At 43.9% G+C, this 20,536-nt stretch overlaps 1 protein-coding gene across 1 annotated transcript; it reads left to right on the top strand.

Moving 5' to 3' along the window:
- The first annotated feature begins 18,449 nt into the window (after nucleotides 1–18,449).
- LOC123642137 (olfactory receptor 476-like) lies at nucleotides 18,450–19,391 on the top strand. Its single transcript, XM_045557048.1, has 2 exons — nucleotides 18,450–19,018; nucleotides 19,100–19,391. Exons 1-2 carry the CDS (start codon nucleotides 18,450–18,452, stop codon nucleotides 19,389–19,391), a joined length of 861 nt encoding a protein of 286 aa, XP_045413004.1.
- Nucleotides 19,392–20,536: the final 1,145 nt, after the last annotated feature.

Genomic DNA, 20,536 nt, shown 5'->3' with positions numbered 1-20,536 from the left:
AAACAGTGCAAGCAAAGTGGAAGAACCACATCACCTGAACCCTGTGTTACACAATGTGTGTGTGTGCACGCACACGTATGTGAGCCTGCGTTTCTGGTTCTTTCACTCTCTCGTGCTCTTGCTATACTACATCAGCTTCCCCACTGACATATGGTCAGGAGAACATTGAGTTGAGAATAAACAAAGGGTGCCAGCAGACAGAAGGTACCTGGGGCCAGCAGGTGCTCCGTCAGAGAGATGCAGGAACAAGCAAGTCTGGCCAACAGCTGTTGCTCACGAGTGACCTGCTAAGCAACCATGCCTTCGATCTGCATGTCTTGGGAAAAGAACAAGTGTGATCAAAAATGGGCATCACCCAAGGGTGTCCATGTAAGATCTCATGAATATTGAGTACTTCATGAAGATCTAGGGCCTCACGTACCTCGTCAATATGTGATGCTTCTTGGTCCTTTCATGCCTTCCTATAAATATTCATCACACATATTCTCTACGTCCTTTCTCACAAGCTCCTTGGATCTGTACTTAGTTTCTCTTATTTTCTATAACGATTATTCTTAAACAATACAAACACTCATTATGAGTCTGTCAGAAGGATTTTCAATCTGATACTCAGGATAGAGAAGGGAAAGGAAAGAGACCGAAACTGAAGCCACACAATTCACGGCATGAAAGAGAGGGAACGTCTGTCTCAGCTGGCAGGAGGCAGATTCAAGAGCAGCAGCTGAGAGAGAAAAAGCTAGCCGTACGGAAAATATCCAAACGTGTGATAATGACAGGTCTAATGTGCGACAAGCCATAGGTATCATCGGTGTGATCCAGGAGGTGACATCCGCAAAGCATGCAGTGTGAATGAGGTCCCCTGACGCTGTGAAAGGTGGTACTGGGCCAGACGTGGAAGGGAAAAAATGAAGAGAAATGAATGCAAGCAGATAGCACACAGGAAGGAAAGAGACATTTGAGAGCCAGGCCACAGCCACCCACTTGGTATTCAACATCAGGCCCCAGGTCTGTGACAAACAGGACACCAGTGCTGTAGGACACTCAGGTCTGGAGAGAAAATAGTAGGTGTCCTGTCATCAGAAATGCAGGGCATGAATCTCATCAAGGATGGTGACGTTGTGGCACAGAGTATGATCTTGAATCTGCCTATGCCTCACCTGAAAGCAATTTTGGAATATTTCCCTAGGCAAGATCAGTAATATCAAGTAATTCCAAGATGACTGAACCCTTAGAGGCTGGGAGCTGTGGGAAGAAGCAAAGAGCAACGGCCAGAAACCTGGCTTTGCTCCTGACTGTGCCACGTCCTCGATATGACCTTGGAGGTCACATCACTCTCCTGAGCCTCAGTTTTCTTCTCCACAATATGGAGACAATTATGAACAGACCTAAGAGGGTTTGTATGAAGATAAAATGAGGAAACATAACATGCAAGCTACTGCCAAATATACAAATATGTAAGTTGCTATTATTATTCTTACCAGTGATTTGCTCGGTGATCAGGAGAAAATTAGTGAGTTTTATTAGGCTCAGAAAGAGGAAGAACTAATAACTTCTTTGCTATGAATGAGAGGGAAAAAAACAAATGTTCTTAAGCCCCCAGGAAGATGATACTGTGTGAGTGTTCTATGATGGGTTTCTGTGCAATTCTCCCTCACTGCAGTCTCACATTCATTAAATTTTAGAGGTCCCCACGGGAGCGACTTGGTAAATGAAGAAGGTCAGGCCTGTGCCAGGAGCCCCAGAGGTTCCTAGGCCCACCAGGACCTCCATCTTCAGGTTCCACTCCTGGACCACCCATCATTGGCCTCCTGCTTAGTGTCTGGGACCATCCGAAATGAGATAATTCTTACAGGACCAGATGGAAAGGCTCAGCCAGAAGCCTTCCCAGGAAAGAGAGCTCCAAGGGGCTTCCAGGACTGTCTGAGAGCACCCAGCCCTGGAGCTGGTCCCAGGCACCCAACACCACAGGGAAGGAAAGTCACTCCCAAGAGTCTCCGAGAGCGGGGCTGGGAGGAAGATGCTTCTCCGCAGGTCCGTGCACTCACAGGTGAGCACAGCCTCCTAAATGTCCCTTCTTTGCTTTCCCTCGTTTGCTGGTGTGCAGGTCATGCTTTGGAAATAAGGTGACAAAGATCAGTGACCACAGCTTGTGAGCATCTGTCACATCTGACTAGGAGGGAAACAAAAAAGAAGCAAGAGAAAGCCAAGCAGAACCCGTCTGCCAGTCACCTCTCATCTTCTCCCCAAAGAGAAAACACTGAGGTCCAGCAAGCCTGGAAGCTCTTTACCTGAAAGACAAGTCAGAGGCCGCACACTAATATTTTTACTGTGTGTCTCCATGGCTCTAGATTCCAAACTGCTGTAACCCAGCGGTGCTTTCTGACAGGTGCTATTTTGTTGGGAACTGCAAGAGTGGCAACAGCCTACAAATTCCACATTAGGGGACTGCTTAAATGGGACATTCATACAATGCAGCATTGTGTGGACTTTGGGGGGGGGAAATCAGCAGCACTTAATTTCTGACATGGAAAGATCTCCAAGATAAGGTATCAAAATTTAAAAAGCAAGGTGCAGAACAGTGTGTATAGTTTGTTACCATTTATACCCTGATATTGTTGAATCATTTAAAAGGAAGAGAAGAATGTATGTGTATACCTTTTGCTTACATAAGCAATGACTAACCGTGGAAAGATATACAAGAAACTGGTAGCTTCTGAGAAAGAAAAGGGTGGGAGGACAACTTATTTTTACTCTGAATTTTATACCATAGAAACATATCTCCCATTCAAAAAAGCAAAAACTAAAATTGAAAAATAATGTCCTTGTTCTTCTTTCTGTGCTCCCAGCCACCCAAAATTTTAATGGACTTGATTCATTCAACAAACATTGTTGAGTAGTCTCCTGGTGAGACCCCAGCAGAGTTAATTCTTGGAATAGAGATTAGAACAGCACTGCCTTTTGTCTTGCTGGCAGCACCAAGAGTATGTTTTTAGAAGCTGGAGGCTCTCAGGATTCCTGATTTCCCTTGAGGAATCCAAGAGACCTGCCACTAAGGAAAAGAACTGCCCGAGTTGCAGCTCGAAGAAATTCTGCACACCTGGATCAGGGTGGCCCCTCGGCAGGTGGGTAATTGGGGGAGGCCTAGCAGCCTCTCCACTTGGATAGCTGAACCGGAATCTGTGACCAGAAACTTAAGGTGGAAGAACAATGACTTCCCCTAATAAGTCTTGTAAGGACTTGTACTTCCCCTAGGACATGTTCCCTTCTCCTGAGTTATTTCTGGTTTAAATATCTGACTTTGGCTGGCTGAATTACAGAAGTTCCCTCTTATCCACAGTTTCAGTTACTCGTGGCAACCGTGGCCCAAAATATTAAATGTAAAATTCCATAAATATTATAAGTAATTCATAAGTTCTAAATTGCTCACTGTTCTGCGTAGCATGATGAAATCTCACACTGTTCCACTTTGTCCTGCCCAGGACATGACTCTTCCCTTTGGCACCTCCACACTGTGTACATTAGCTGCCCCTCAGTCACCTCATAGCCGACTTGATTGTCAGGTCAACTGTCGCACTGTCCCAGTGCTTGTGTTCAAGGAACCCTCATTTTACTTACCAATGGCCCCAAACCTCAGGAGTAGCGATGCTGGCATATTGTTATAATTGTTCTATTTTGTTATTTGCTATTCTTATTAATCTCCTACTGTGCCTAATTTTTTTTTTTTTTTTTTTTGAGACAGAATCTTGCTCTATTGCCTGGGCTAGAGTGCTATGGCGTCAGCCTAGCTCACAGCAACCTCAAACTCCTCCTAGGCTCAAGCAATCCTTCTGCCTCAGCCTCCTGAGTAGCTGGGACTACAGGCATGTGCCATCATGCCCGGCTAATTTTTTCTATATGTTTTAAGTTGTCCAGCTAATTTCTTTCTATTTTTAGTAGAGACGGTGTCTCATTCTTGCTCAGACTGGTCTTGAACTCCTGACCTTGAGAGATCCTCCCTTGGCCTCCCAGAGTGCTAGGATTACAGCCGTGAGCCATCACGCCCGGCCCTAATTTTTATGTATAGGTATGTATAGGAAAAAACATGGTCTATATAGGGTTCAGTACTATCCACAGTTTCAGGTATACACTGGGAGTCTTAGATTGTATCCCCCACAGCTAAGGGGGTGAGGACTACTATATTGGGTTTTACTGTATTACCCTGGTTACTATATTTCTTAGCCCATTTTCCATTGCTTATAACAGAATACTTGAAACTGGGTCATTAATAAAGAAAAGGAATTTATTTCTTATGTTTACGAAGGCTAAGAAGTCCAAGGTCAAGGGGCCACATCTGCTGAGGGCCTTCTTCTTGCTGGTGGGGACTCTCTGTAGAGTCCTGAGGTGGTGCAGGGCGTCACATGGAGAGGGATCTGAGCACACTAGCTCGGGTCTCTCTTCCTCTTCTTACAAAGCTACCAGTTCTACTCTCATGATAACCTATTAATTCATTACCCCACTAGCCCATAACTTGATTAATCCATTCATGAGGTCAAATCACCATTTAAAGGCCCCACCTCTCAATACTGCCACATTGGGGATTAAATTGCAAGTTTTGGAGAGGACAAATATTCAAACCACAGCACCACATGGAAGCTCTTGGTTCTTATTAAGTACTTTCTCTAGCTTGTGTCATTTACTTTCTTTCCTGAGCCGCTACCAATGAAGAGGGGATTATGCCAACAGCTCTCCGTATGTTCATCCGGGTTCAAATCTCAGTTCATTCCTTTACGACCTTAAGCAGGTTACTCACTTCTCCACTGGGGTTGGGGGTGGGGGAAGCACCTGGCCTAGGGAATAGCACAGAGCAGCGGCTGGACAGATATTTGTTTCTTCCATCATAATATTTCCTCCTCACCCCACAACCACGCAGGATTATTACAAGCACTTCATTCTTTTCGAAGCACTTCTGTCTTCACCATCCCAGTCCCCCGAATCCCAAAAGCCCAGCCAACAGTTGTCTTCTCCACCTCGCAGATGAGTACCTAGGATTCGGCTTTCTTGAATGAATTGCCGAGTGACACATGACAAAGCACAAGAAGAAGGACTAGAACAGTGTCCTCAACCCTGTTCTTATGGCTCCTTCACGTTCCTCCCCTCAGCAAATTCAAATCCACAAGTGTTTGGGCTCCCACAATGTTCCATGTTATAAGTGATTTTTTTTAATTCAAAATTCCTTTTGTGCATGGAAAGGACTATCTAAAGCCATTTGATAATTGGTTATAATAATAACACTTTAAGTTGTAAACTTGAAACTTTTTTCTTAGACCATTAAATGCAATTTCCAAATATACGTTTACTTATATATCCACTAATATTTGTGTTAAAATTTAAAACAATCACAATTTATCTTTTTTTTTCTTTTAAAATATTATGGGGCTACAAATGTTTAGGTTACATATATTGCCTTTGCCCTGCCCAAGTCAGAGCTACAAGCATGTCCATCCCCCAGACGGTGTGCACCGTACCCATTACGTGTGAATACACCCATCCTCTCCTCCCTCCTCCCACCTGCCACTTTATCTTTGATTAATATTCTCAGCTCAAAAATTTAACAGATTAAATTCTCCCAGTTAATTTAAACACTGTTTAAAATCAAGTTCTCTTATTTCAAAGTAAAGTCACACACAAACACACACACACACACACACACAATCTAAGGAAGCAAATTCTGATAAACATTTAAACACTGTTTATAAACATAAGTAATTAAATTCTCCCAGCCACCCAGAATTTCAGTGGAATTGATCACAAATTTAATGTACCTGATTTCTCAAGCCCTTCAAATGCCTTCATAATCACTTAAACAACTCTTGAAAATCTAGCAAATTAAAATGTAAACATTAGTAACATCAAATGTTCTGCATTTCAGCAGAGTCAAATCAAACATAAGTTTAGCTAATTCAATTTAGCTAATCATCCTCAATATTTCAAGCCAAATTAAGCAGAGACTCTTAAATGTTTTAAACACCTTAAGTGGTATGCATATTCAATATGTATATATTCAAATATGTATTCAAATTCATATTTAATGGTATAATTATTATAAAAACTTGAATATCTATATAAATAGATCTTACAGAAAATTACCAATAGAGAGTGCAAAGCATACATCTATCTGAAAAGAATTATCTCAAGACATCTATAGCATCTGAAGTTATAAATTTATGGTTATCAGAGATTCGGGACCAGAGTTGTGAATTCAGGGATTTGGGCCAAAAATTCAAGACTGGTAAAGGGGGGAACATGGATGCTCTTCCCCAGGGGACTCGGCCCCCACCTTGCACATGAACAAGCTGAGCTCCTCCTGCAGTCAGGTTCTGCTGTTATGACAACAGGCCCCAGCTTTCAGCCTGTAGAGTTTCACAACCCAGTGAAACTGGGTTTCAAGATCTACTCTACCCCAATTCTTATCATAACCATTCTCTAATTTTTATCACCCGATTTGGGCAAATGGAATTCTTAACTCACCCGTCTGTATAGTAATTATCTTCTTTACAGCCTGGTTTGCTTTGAAGAGATTCTGTATCTTCGTTACAGCTTTCGCTCACCCATTCAACAACTGTTTATGGAGTGCCTACTATGTGGCAATCACTGGAGATACAGCAACAAATGAAACAGACTAAAATGCCTGCCTCCTTAGTCCTTGCATCTGTATGTCAGGAAAGAGATCATAAACAAAATTAATAAGTCAGGCAAGACACAGTGGCTCACGCCTGTAATCCCAGCAATCTGGGAGGCTGAGGTGGGAGGATCACTTGAGGCCAAGAGTTCAAGACCAGCTTGGGCACCATCACGCTGATATTCACTCAGCCAAGCTCTCGCAGTCTCAAGGTGAAGGGCTAAACCCTGTAGTCCCACAGCAAGGTGGAGCCAGAACAAGTTATCAGGTTTTGGAGAGCACAGTGGTGACTCTAAACCAAGGACGAGCCAAGGGCCAAATACCAGGAGAAGAAGGGTACAATTTAAAAATCTAAGTCAAGATGAGAGAAGCAGTATCGTGAATGAAGTCGGGGTCAGACCAAGTTACGACAACAGGTAGTGCTTTTGGCAGAAGCACAAATATTGGATTTCTTGTCCTTGAGTTCATTGGAGGTCAAAACTGGCTCGTGAGGAGCCAGGCTGAGGGTAAAGAGGTAATTTCCAGATCCCTCCAGACTCCTGCTTGTACACAGAGGTTATCTGGAGTTAAGCTTCTTTGGAAGATTATTCTCATATCCTGGTCCTACCTTGGCGTCTCTCCTCCACATCAGTAAGGAGCAGTGGCCAAAGACAGCACTTCTGAGGCCGAAATGAAATCTACTATTTTCCAACACCTGCTCTTTCACCTGTCTCTGTTCTTTACGAGCTCTCCACTCCCAGGACCAACACACAGGCGTAAGCACATTTGTCACTGGGATAGTGCTGAATTACTCCTGCAGAGTCACATTCCCACAGCGTCTGTTCGCTGCTGCTATCTGGCTGTGCCTCTCACCTCCCCAACTACACCGTAGCCTCTTTGTGGCAGGAATCAAACCTCATACTTCACGTTATCCGCCACTGAGACCAGCACAGTGCTAAGTGTTATACTTAATCAGGGATTAAGGGATATTTATTTACATATATTTATTTCACCTCTTCCTCTTTGGATTTTAAGCTTCCAGGCAGCAGATGATAGAAAGAATACCCGTTGTTTTTATTCTATAAGACTTAGGGCTTTAATCAAACACAGCTGCTACCTGGAAAAGGTCCTTTCCCAATTATGATAATTAATCGCTAATATTTATTGAACGCATGTCATGTGCCAGGCATTCTGTGAAGCACATTGTGCATACTATTTGATTTAGCTTCCACAACAATTTTATGAGTAAATTATGCCTATATCACATATGAGGAAACTGAGAGTCCAAGAAACCAACTTGCCTAAGGACATACACAGTTCACGATTGGTAGAACCAGGTCCAGCTGATTTCAAAGTCCATGCTCTACTATACAGCCTCAAACCTCTTGAGATTTTGCACAAAATTACATAACAAATTTACATTTCTACTGTCTCTAAAAAATCCAAAGTGCTGCTCCCATATTTTCCACCAAGGCCCAGCTTTCCGTTAATCCCGTAAAGCCTTGACTCCTACCAGGAGTTTTCAGTTTCTACACAGCGCCTGAAAGGCAACTTGAAACAGAAAAAAAGAAATGGACTAGAAGCAGCAGAAAAAAATCAGAAAACGAAAGGGCCCCTGGTGCTTCTGCCTTAGCCCCACCCCTCTTGCCACCACAGGGAGCCTCAATTCCATCCTAAGCCGGTTATCCCTTCCTCAGCCCCTTCCCAAGTCCCACCTTAACGCCAGCAGGGAGTTTTCATTGTGAGTCACAACAAATACTGAGACCACTTCTTCCAAGACAAATCCAGGCTGGTTTTAAGAGTGAACAAGATTTCTTGATTAAATCACAAATTCAGGGCTAGAAGAAACGATGTCACTTATAGTAGCCAACTTTAGCATCGTCTCCAAAGCCAGAGAAAGATTTGTTGCCCTAGGATCTCAATTTTTCCTTGTGAAAAAATGAGGGAGTTAGAAAAGGTGATCTGTGTAGGACACCTTCCCGATCTTGCATTCACGTGCAACCTGGACCCTCTTGGCAGCACCAGTGAACCTGTACACTGATGTGGTAAACTCCATTCACAGAAGCAAACATAACTCTGCTTTTCTTCCCTATCAGCATCATTAGAGAAATAAAGGTGGCCCAAACAGGAAGCAAAATGCCCTCAAAAAACCCTGGGGCCCTGGGGAAAGAGTAGATTATCAACTGGTGGCTCTTCAAAAGACCACCATTTGATCCAGCAATCCCACTACTGGGCATTTCTCCAAAGGAAGAAAAGACATTCTATAAAAAAGACATCTGCACTCAAATGTTTATAGCAGCACAATTCACAATTGCAAAGATGTGGAAACAACCCAAGTGCCCATCCATACACGAGTGGATTAACAAAAGGTGGTATGTGTATACCTTGGAGTACCACTCAGCCGTAAAAACAATGGTGAACTAATACCTCTTGTATTAACCTGGCTTGAACTGGAGACCATTCTTCCAAGTGAAGTATCACAAGAATGGGTAAACAAGCACCACATGTACTCACCATTAAATTGGAACCAGTCGGTCAATGCTTATGTGCACATATGGAAACAACATTCATCAGAAATCAAGCAGGGGAGAGGGGGGAGGAGGGGATGTGTAAATTCACACCTAATGGGTACAATGCACACTATCTGGGGAATGGGCACACTTGTCACTTTGACTCACATGGTATAAAAGCAATTTATGTAACCAAAATGTATCCCTGTAAAATTCTGAAATTTAAAAAAAAGAAAGATTTTTTAAAAGGCCACCAGAAAACCTGTTAATCAGCCAAAGCTACATTTATTAGGCCTACTGTAGTAAGAGAACGTATCACCTTGATAGAATCTTAGTAGTGTCTCCAAAGGCAGAAGTCAAGGGAAGATATTATAAGGTATGGGGGTCTGGAATCCAGTGGTTTAAGGTGGATCTTTCAAGGTAGGGAAGTAATCACGACTGGACTAAGTTTGTGACATTATAGTTTAAGATTGGCAGGCATGGGAAGAGAAAGTCCTAGAAGCAAATCTTGGTAAGTAAACTATTGTTTGTTGAGCAAATTGTTTGTCCAGGTGAATAATCTATTGTCCTGATAGGAGAGCTATTGGCCCAGAGGACCAAACTGTTTGTTCAGATAAATTGACTTGTTTGGATCCCATGAAGCAAACAGCAAGGTTATTTATTGGTTTACAGCCTTATCTTCCTAGGCCTCAATTTCCTGGAACAATTAGTCAAGTCATATTGCCACAGTAAGTCTCAGTTCTCAGTCCCAATAATTAAGCTAGGTAGATATAGATGATCTCAATTCTCAAGTCCAATTATTTTTAAAAACCACTATACTGTTCCCATGGAAATAGAACTTCACTTCCTCCCACCAGTAACACTGTGCCCAGGCTATAATGTGGGATATGTCTGCCACCCCACCCCACAGAATGAGCAGAGACAATTAATAGGGAAATCATTTCAGCTAGAAGGAGTTCACTGCCCTGTATAGAGAGCCCACCCATGCCCTGGAAGGTTCATGAATCATCAGTGCTATGGTTTGAATGTATCCCCAAAAAGCATGTGTTGAAAATTTAATTCTCAAAGCAACAGCGTTGGGAGGTGGGAATGAATGGGAGGTGTTCAAGTTCCGCCCTCGTGAATGGATTAATGCCAATTATAAAAGGATTTGAGGCTGTGAGTTTTGTCTCTTGCTCTCTCTCCCACTCTCTCACCATGTGATGCCTTCTGCCATGCTATGACTCAGCAAGAAGGCCCTCACCAGATGCAGGCCCCTCGACCCTGCACTTCCTGGCCTCCAGAACTGCAAGAAATAAATTTCTTTTCTTTATGTTACCCAATCTTGATATTCTGTTATAGCAACACAAAATATACTAAGACAATCAGCATTCTCCCCAAAGATCCAGGACACCCAGAGGAACAGGGGACAGCAATACAGTACTATGGTAATGTCAGATAACTTCAGGATTTTTTCACTGAGTAGAGACCAGGTCTAGTAGAGACCAGGTCTCCAGCCCCAAATTTCACTGGCTGCATATAACTTTTGGCAAGCACCTTCCCCTCTTTGGGCCTCTCTCCCTACTCCCAAACACTGTGAGCTACATGTAGCCCAAGAGTTCTTTCAGCTCCAGCTTTCTGCATTATTTGACATGGCTCCACCAGTGTATAGCTACACCTTATCCAAAAAGATACAAAGGCAATAAGGGACATTGGGCTGCTTATATATCCTTTACATGGGTTTTCCTTCAGATCATGGACTCACACTGCTCAGATCTATCACAATGCCGCAATCACAAGCAAGCACTCAGGTTATTGTCTTACCCATCTACCACCAAGTAATAAGATGCATAGCCCTTTGATTCTGCATCTTTCCACTTTCTGGAGGATCCTGCCGGCTGGTCTAACTGGTAGAACACGAATATTTTACTTCTAAGTGAGCTTTTCATTACGGATTTGCTGGCCAGTGTGCCTGAGGGCAGAGAGAAGAACTACTCCCCTATTACAGACAGGTGTGTTGACTGCTTGCGCTTGTTTACTAACAAGCAACTTAGTTTGGCAGAGTTTATAAATTGGGAAGAATTTAATCCAAGACTTCCATTCATTGCAACATATCACCTGTCAATCAGGTTTGCAAGAATGGAGTCTTATAGAACTTGCCTCTAACAACTAGAACCTTATCATATTTAAAAAAACAAATGATTGCCGTAGGTCAAATGGCTAGATACAGGTTCAGTAAGTGCAAGGAAGCTGCTCCACAGGGGAGGCAGGAAGAACCCTTACCTGAGAGGCATAGATGACCTGAGTTAGGATAGATGATCTAGAGCTGTGACCATAATAAGAAAGGAAGTTTGCCCTTGAAGAATATATCAGGCAGCTGAGGCTGCCGTGTTAACAAACACCCACATCTCATTGGCTTGCAATAGCAAAAAGTTTATTTCTCACTCATGCTCATGTCCATCATGAGTCAGAGATGAATCTGCTGCTTTTCACCCCAAGACTCAGAAGTAAGAGAAGCCCCTGTACCTTGGGCTTTCCTGGTATCATAGCAGAGGGAAAAGAGAGGAGGTGGGAGACCAGAGGATGGCTCCTAAGGCTTCTATGCTCAGAAGTGACACAAATCACTTCCATTCATACCGGGCCAGACCAAATCATGTGGCTAGGCTTAATTTAAGTGAGAAGAGAATGTATTGTCTTCTTATCCAAGAGCTGCAGGGAGGAGGAGCACTGATTGTTAGGCATCATAGTAAACTACCACAAAGAGGCTGAAGGAGGCTATTGCATATTCATGAGCAGAGGATTGATATTATTTAAAGAAGATGCAACAGACAACTTAGGCAGGTTGGAATGCGGTGGGGGAAGGTGAGTGGACACAGCACTGCTTCACCTCTGCAGGTGAGATTCAGCAGGTCTCTCCCAGGTGAATAAAAGCCGCTCTTACCTGCAGGAAACATGGCAGTCCAGTCCCTCTTCTACTGAGACTCCCTCCCAGACCAGTAATGTAGGGACTGAATTTCTTTTACACAAACAAGTTGTTTGCCTAATGAGGCCCTTTGCTTTGCCTGGTGATTTCCCCTAGGAAGGTGCCAGCCTCCCCAGGGAAGGAACCTACCTTTCTTCCTGCCTGGGAGAAACAGTCTCTCTACACCATGTTCTCACTGGACTTCCCCCCCGCCCCCATCTCCCACACCTCATCTCAGAGGTGTCTATCAGAGAGTCATTGATAACAGTGAAAAGCTAGAAATACCTATTCTCAACCAATGGAAACCAGTTAAGTAAATGGCGTCACACACACACACACACACACACCCCTCAAAACAATAAGCAGCCATTAAACATGATGATGTAGGCTATTGTTTATTGACATGGGAAAATGCCCAGGACATCCTGTTGAGTGGGAAGGTAAGTGGTAGAATATAACTCTGTGTATGGAAAATTATAATCATAGGCACACTGAGAGATTTATATCTAAAAGAGCACTCACCAATTCCCATTATCTGCGATGATGAGATTTCAGATGACATTTTACTTTCTTTTTGTCTCTTATCTATCTTGCTTACATTTTTTTTACAACTTGCATGTGTAATTTTTATAAAGACAATAAGGCTATTTGGGGAGGATGGAGAATAATGTTTTTTGAGATAGAGAAATGTATTTTCAATATTGCTAAGTGAATTAAGCAATTATAGTATAATTTTAGACGTATATCAAAAAATACCATCAATTATGTTTCCCAAGGAAATAACATTTGGAGAAGACACACCTAGATGTTCAAAGTGTTGATTACTGAGATTGTCGCATTTCCAGTCACTGTCTGTTGAGACTTAAGGATTATGTTGACACATTCCCTACATACCTCCTACCTGGACAGTCTTTGAGGCTCATTAAACTGAAAGAGAAGCCATCAGGGAATGGCTGCTGTAAATGAAGAGGCTGTGTCCTGGTATTGGTGAAGAATCCCTGCTCCTCAGGGGTTCCCAGACACCTGTAGCAAGATCTCTCTGGCATTCCTTAGGGACAATTTGCAGCTCTGGGTCTGCCCCTGGGAGAGCCAGTCACAAATTCCCACCGGCACATTTCTGAACCCTAGGGGCCAGCAGGAAGAACAAATGCCAGATGAATCTTAAGACAGGTGTCTTCCCAGCAACAAAGACTCTCAAAACTTTGGTACAACAGGCTGAGAAGTGCTCTTGAGAAAGCTGGTCAGAGACAATCAGTGAAAAGGGGAGAGAAACACCCCCCCCCAAGAGGTCTCCGACAGCAAAGCTCACGAGTGAAGGGTCTCTGTTCAGCCACAGGTAAGTGGGCTGGGGGGTGGAATCCCAGCACCAATGGGGGCTCAGCCTCCTTTATCCTCCCTTCCTCATACGTCATGCTCAAAGTTCTTCAAAACCAGTCACCAGCCCCAGCACACAGGTGAATGGGAAAACAAAATTGGAGCTCAGAAGCAGTGTGCAGTAAATTTGAAATTAACTTCCTTAGGGTTCTGTCCTGGGGCCTCTTGTATTTAACAGCTCACACTCTCCCCAGCACATCCTAACCTCTCTTAGCTTCAACTGCCAGCTCTATTTTGTACACAAGAGACCTTGGAGTCCACTGTGACACTGTTCTGCTCATGCTGGCATCTTCAGCCCAACTCCTACATCTCTCAAGTTCACTTACCCCTGGCTGCTTCCACCACCCCCACTCCGGTTTAAGCTACGAATCCTTCCCAGATCCACTGACCTTCTCCAGTCATTTCCCCACAACTGTATTCGGAGTGATCTTGTCAAACAGCAAATAGCACCATGTCAGTTCCCTGGTGAAAACTCTTTAATGGTATCCCATGAAAAGACAAATCCTTTAACATGGTCTAGGGTTCCGGACAATAGTTTTGGCTCTAGAACCTGATTACCTGATTTCAAACTCCAGCTCTGCCACTTCCTAGCTGTGTCGTTGGGCAAGTTACTTACCTTCTTTTTGCCTCAGTTTCCTCATATGTAAGAAGGAGATACCAGTAGTGCCTCCCATAAGGTGGTTGAGAGGATTAAATGAAATTAAAGGTATTTGGAACAGTGCCTGACACGCACAAGCTCTCAATAGATGTTACAAAGCACTGCCTGCCTGCTCTCCTTGCCTTCTACCTACCCCGGCCTTTATTCAGCTCCTCTTCCCCACCAGCATCCCTCAGACCTCAGGGTCTTTGTACACACTGTTCCCACTCTTCCCTCTGTGGAAATATCTTCCTAGGAAAAACCTTCCTTGACCTCCCTGAGTCAAATCCCCCAGTTTCAGGCTCATAGCATTGGATATACCTCTACTTCTGAGCTATTGTCCCAGTTGTAATTTTCAATAACTTGTATAATTATTTCATTAATGTTTGTCTCTCCCTCTGAACTTTAAATGCCACAAAAGTGGGTGCCTTGTCTGTTTTTTCCTTATCATTGTATCCTCACCTCCTACATAGTGCCAGGCACACAGTACATGCATGATAAATACATTGTGAATGACTGAATACATGCCAATGACCCTCAGACCTCCATCTCTTATAGAAAACTGCCTGCTAAGCTTCAGAACAGTATACCCCCTGCCTCTTGGACCTCTGTGTTTGACTCTGCCAAACTCGCCCTATAAGAAATGGAATTCACCACACCCTTCCTCAAACCTGTTACCTGTTGGAGTAAATGACACCACTGTTTAGGTTGTTAGCCAGACCAGGAACATGGAAGTCATCCCGGACCCTCCTTTGGCACATGCATCCAATCAATGAGCACACACTGATAAATCCATCTCCTAAATATTATTAATATTTCCTCAATCTTTGTAGCCTTAAACTGAGGGCAAAGATCATGTCTACCTTGATCACCATTGTGTCTCCAATACTAATAATAGGACTTAAGTATTTGCCAGTAAATAAAACAACACAACCCTACTCCCTGCCTCCTCTCTGGCTTCCCTCAAATTCATTTTCTCAGCTTAGTCTCACCATGTCACAGTCCTGCTTAAAACCCTTCAACAGCTCTCCACGTACAGGAGTCTGCCTTCAAAGCCAGTCCTCCAGAAGCTGGACAGTTTTTTCTCATGGTTAACAATGACCTGGACTGATTAACAAATGTTTATTTTAAAAAAGGAAAGAAGAGATAGTGACTAGATGACCCTGGTGGTATGAAAATTTCAGTTTCTTCTCCCATTCACTAAATCTCTATCAAAAGAAAAATTATTTATGAAAACAGCTGATACCACAAACTACTAATCACTGTACTTTATACAAAAATATTAAAGAATACAAGGTATAGCCCAAACTGGTGAGCTCCCTTCCAGTGCCCAAGGAAAGAGCAGAGCCATCAGAGAGAGAAGCGTAAACCATCTGTGGTTCTGTAATATATCCATGGGAACAGGAGATCTTCAGAAATTCTCGGGGACCCTCCCATCTTCAGGTGGCCTCCACTTTCATACACCTCCCCTCTTCTGGCCTTGGTAAGGCCCCTCTCTTCTGTCACGTCAGAGCACCTCAACATTCAGCCCAAGTGCATTCTCGTTGCCATGGCAGCCCCTCGCCAAAGTCTCAGCAGGGGAACTGGAGGAAGTTGCCCTCCTGCTCCTTCAACCAGAAATTATTACTTAGGGATCCTAGAGTCCTCCAAGTCTTCATCACACTCCATCGTTACATCCAACTCACCCCTTAACACAATGGTGTCAGTTGGCTAGAAAGCTGCAAGCCCAGCTCATGGAACCATAGAAGAGAAAGACTAAGAGAACTGCCCCTGCAACTTCCTTATTTTCTCTCTGCTCAGGTCTTAAGGACCACAATACATAGCATCTCTCTTCCCCATGCAAATTCTGAGCCAATTAAGAGATAAGATGTGGCATCAAGGCAGATAAGGGGGCAAAACATCACTTGCATCACTAATGAAACTTGGTAATGCAGAACATGATTCATACCTAGGGATGAGTGACCTTCCTCAAACTGAACCCCAGGATTAGACAGACTTAACAACCCAGTTTTAGGATCTACATTACAGAGGAGCAGAAGAGAGCAGAACCTGTGCTTCCGACAGGCAAAGAAGAGGGCAGAGCAGAACGATAGACACCCAGTTCGTTATCCCAACTCACCAACCACATCAAGCACTTCTTCAAAAGAGAAGGGGCAGGAATGTTACACAGTGGGTATCTTTCTATAGGGAGGGAAACACCATGAGTGAAGAGGCAGCCTCTCTGGTGCCCTCCAAAGCTAAAATCTGCACATATTGTTAACATTTCAAGAGGCCAGGAGTCGTTGTAAGATACTGATAGCACAAAGCCATGTTACCAGCTTTGATTAGAGGCCCCAAATTTCTAGATATGCTGGGATGCTCTAAAAGAGGCTCTTCCTTATTCCTCCTTCCTTCCCAGCCTCTCTCAGACCATACAGAATTCCAAACATTTACCAACCAGTACATCACGAGCCCTGATCAGCCAGAACAGACACCCAATCAGAGGAGATGGTGGCCGGTACGCTATAGAAGAGCTTACCCGCTGAAGAGCTGCCTTGCCTACTTGAAAACCTAGACGATGAGAATGTTGAGAGGTGAATTCTTGGGAGCATGAAAATGTCTGCAAGATACTCCATGGATAGGAGATTAAAAGGATAAACTCTTTGACCTTTGCTCTCTGGCTAGAGATCTCCACCTCCACTTCTGCCTTAAGAACTGTGTTCGTCGCTGAACCCCAATGCCACAAGTCTGGCATGTTCTACTGCCTTTGGTTGTTCCTAACTACAACACAAGCCCTTGGTTCTTTGCCACGGTTTTGTCAAGTTGGAGTTTCTGTTGTAGCTACCTGTTCTCACAAATATCGTTTTTAGCAGTGAACAATGACACAGACTTTATCGTCCTTTATTTCATTTTCTCTCCATGGAGTATTAGCTCAGTAAATAGAGGGAGATTAGTGAAGCCCCATCTTCTGACAACAGCTCAAGAGGTCTTTATCAAAGCACCACATACTCACTAGGCAGAAGCATTCCTAGCCAGGTGTATTCATTTTCTGTGGCTGCTGTGACAAATTACCACAAACTGGGTGGCTTAAAGCAAGAGAAATATATTCTCTCACAATTCTGGAGGCCAAAATCTGGCATGAAGATGTGGGCAGGCCCATGCCCCCTCTGTAGCCTCTGGGACAACTTCCATGACTCTACCTGTTTCTGGAAGCACAGTTGTTCCTTGGCTTGTGGCAGCCTAACTCCAATCCCTGCCCCGTCTTCACACGGCCTTCTCCCTCTGTGTCTGTCTCTTCACATTATGTTCTCCTCACTGTGCCTCTGGTTTTCTAATAAGGACACCAATCACATTGGAGTAGGACCCACCTCAATCAAGTAGGACCTCATCTTTTTTGTTTTTTGTTTTTTTTTTTGAGACAAGGTCCTGCTTTGTCACCCTGGCTAGAGTGCCATGGTGTCAGCCTAGCTTACAGCAACCTCAAACTCCTGGGCTCAAGCAATCCTTCTGCCTCAGCCTCCCAGGTGGCTGGGACTACAGGCATGCATCACCATGCCTGGCTAATTTTTTTCTATATATATTTTTAGTTGTCCAGCTAATTTCTTTCTATTTTTTAGTGGAAATGGGGTCTCACTCTTGCTCAGGCTGGTCTCAAACTCCTGAGCTCAAACGATCCACCCGGCTTGGCCTCCCAGAGTGCTAGGATTACAGGCATGAGCCACCGCGCCCAGCCATGACCTCATCTTAACTTGATTACAGCTTCAAAGACCCTATTTCCAAATAAGGTCACATTGACAGGTACTAGGGCTTAGGATTCCAACATATCCTCTCAGGAAATACAGTTCAACCCACGACACTAGGAGAAATGACAGCTCTGCTGAGTCACCTCACATTCTGATGATTTGCAGCATCTGATTTCCTGTGTCCCTGGCCTTGGGGACTGGCACTGTTGGAGTCTTTGCACCCAGATATGACCCAAACTGATCCTTTCATTTATTCCCTCTCTGAGACAACACACCAAGCCTCCAACGCCCACTACTGATGCTGGTTCTCCATAAAACAGGAAATTTGGGGACAGAAAATGATTCTAACTACATAGTGAGGCTCCGATTACTAGAACAGACTGAGTTTTAATCCCACTTTTCTTACGTACCTTGGGCAAGTTGATAATCTCATTAAGTATAAATAGGCATGAGATTTAAATCAGAAGGTATGTATGAAGTTTAAATAGCTCACACATGGCTCACAGTAGGTGCTCAATTTGTACCAGTTTCCCCTAGCGCTGCCCACTCTGGGGGCATTACTAGGGCTCTGGGAACTGATTCTGACTCTAGGGTACAAGCACATCTCTTCTGGTCTCTCTGCAGTGACATGTGCACCACGGTGGGGAACTGCACCCAAGTCACCTGGTTCCTCCTGCTGGGGCTCACAGAGCAGGAGGAGCTCCAGGGTGTCCTCTTTGTGCTCTTCCTGTTCGTCTACTGCGTCACCCTCCTGGGCAACCTGGGCATGATCAGCCTGATCCACACAGACCTCCGGCTCCACACGCCCATGTACTTCTTTCTGAGCGTTCTCTCCTTTGTAGACTCCTCCTTTTCCACGGTGGACACCCCCAGGCTTCTGGAGAGCTTCCTCACCTCAGGCCAGGCCATCTCCTTTGCAGGCTGTGTGGTCCAGATGGCCCTCATGACCCTCCATGGCACTGCCGAGTGCCTGCTCCTGGCCATCATGGCCTATGACCGATTCGCAGCCATCTGCCACCCTCTCCTCTATCACACCATTATGTCCCAACGTCTGTGCGTCCTGCTGGTCGCAGCCACCTATACTGCTGCTGTGGCCAATTCAGCCTTGCTGACTGGGTGCATCTTCAAGCTGCCCTACTGTGGCCCCAATGTCATTAACCACTACTTCTGTGACATCCCCCCTGTGCTCCGTCTTGCCTGTGCCGATACTACGGAGGTTGAAGCCATCATCTTCTCCTCATCTACCTTGCTCATCCTCTTCACCATCATGGTTATCCTGCTCTCCTATGCCTACATCCTGGTGACCATCTGCAGGATGCGCTCCCTGGAGGCCCAGGGCAAAGCACTCTCCACCTGTGCCTCCCACCTCACCATCATCTGCCTCTTCTATGGCACCATCACCTTCATGTATGCTCAGCCAAGCTCTCACAATTCCATGGAACAAAACAAGGTTGTGTCTGTCATCTACACTGTGGTCATCCCCATGATGAACCCTCTGATCTACAGTCTGAGGAATAAAGACGTCAAACATGCTTTAAAGAGGAGATGTTGTGGCAAGCTGCCTTCCTAACTGAGTGTGGAGCGTGCTATCCCAATCCATAACGTGGCAGCCACAACACAAAGCATGGGTAATATTAACACTTAGAGCAAAATATGTGCCAACACTATTTTAAAGACTTTACACATACCGGCTCATTTAATCTTCACAATAAGTGTATTAAATGGGAGCTATACTCATCCCTTAGGAATCTGAAGCACAGAGAAGCTGAGTAACTTGCTCTGTTTTCCCAAGTGCAAACTAGACAGACACACCCATCTCAACTGGTTAGTGTTAGACTTCTACGAGGGGTAGAAGGGGCTCACGGAGGGTCTACCATAATCAGTTGTTCACAAATCATTAGTTTCCTTTCTTCCCTGGGGAAACCCCTCCATAGGATCAAATACTCTTATACATCAATGTTTTTTAAGGGTAAGACCATATCATGTAGCTCTGATATTATAAAGCATTTTATTGAATCATGAGAAAGTTCTTCCCTCTCTAATTCTCTTTTTTTAACTCTTCTGATTTTGTCAAGTTCAAATCTCCATTTGGGGCTAGTTTGACTTTAAACCTTCCCTAATTTTGTCTCCTTTTTTAACACAAAGAGCAAGCCCTAGCACTTAACAGTAATAAGCTAGGGTTTAATAGTTTCATGTTGTTTTCATTTTTATTTATTTTTATGTTACATTTTATTTACGATTCTGATTTTTTAAAGTTTTTAAGTAAACAATTGTTCAGAACAGCTCAATTTTTAGAAAAATCACAATACAGGTGATATACTGGAAAATATCACAAAGGGGGCAAAAAAATCATGACCTTACTCACCTCCCAAAGGCCCCACCTCCTAATGCCATCCCCTTGGGGAGTTAGGATTTCAACATATGAATTTGAGAGGGACACAAACATTCATACTTTAGCAGATCATGTTTTAAAAATCTATATTCCCATTTTCTCTGGGAAGAAAAAATGCAAGAGATCATTCCACTAGTCTTATTCTTGGCATAGCCTTAATCATCTGGTGCTGAGTGGTAGCTATTGTTTTAGACAGACACAGAATCTCCAGTTCCTGCTTGTGATATGATGAAATATATATTTGGTCTTTGTCACCAGTTCCTGGCATATAACTCCTAAAATCTTTGGAATCTCCCAAGTGTTGTCTTTTTGTCTGCCAGTGT

This window comes from Lemur catta, chromosome 7 (assembly GCF_020740605.2).
Source record: "Lemur catta isolate mLemCat1 chromosome 7, mLemCat1.pri, whole genome shotgun sequence".
NCBI classification, from domain to species: Eukaryota; Metazoa; Chordata; class Mammalia; order Primates; family Lemuridae; genus Lemur; species Lemur catta.
The sequence above is the reverse complement of the archived record's forward strand: the minus strand, read 5'-3'. Positions and strand labels throughout refer to the sequence as shown.

Excerpts from the sequence above, each read along its gene's own strand:
- LOC123642137 (XM_045557048.1), top strand. The coding sequence starts at position 18,450 with ATGTGCACCACGGTGGGGAACTGCACCCAAGTCACCTGGTTCCTCCTG. Across the intron at positions 19,019-19,099 it reads CCCCCTGTGCTCCGTCTTGC|GCTCTCCTATGCCTACATCC; the intron begins CTGTGCCGATAC and ends CATGGTTATCCT.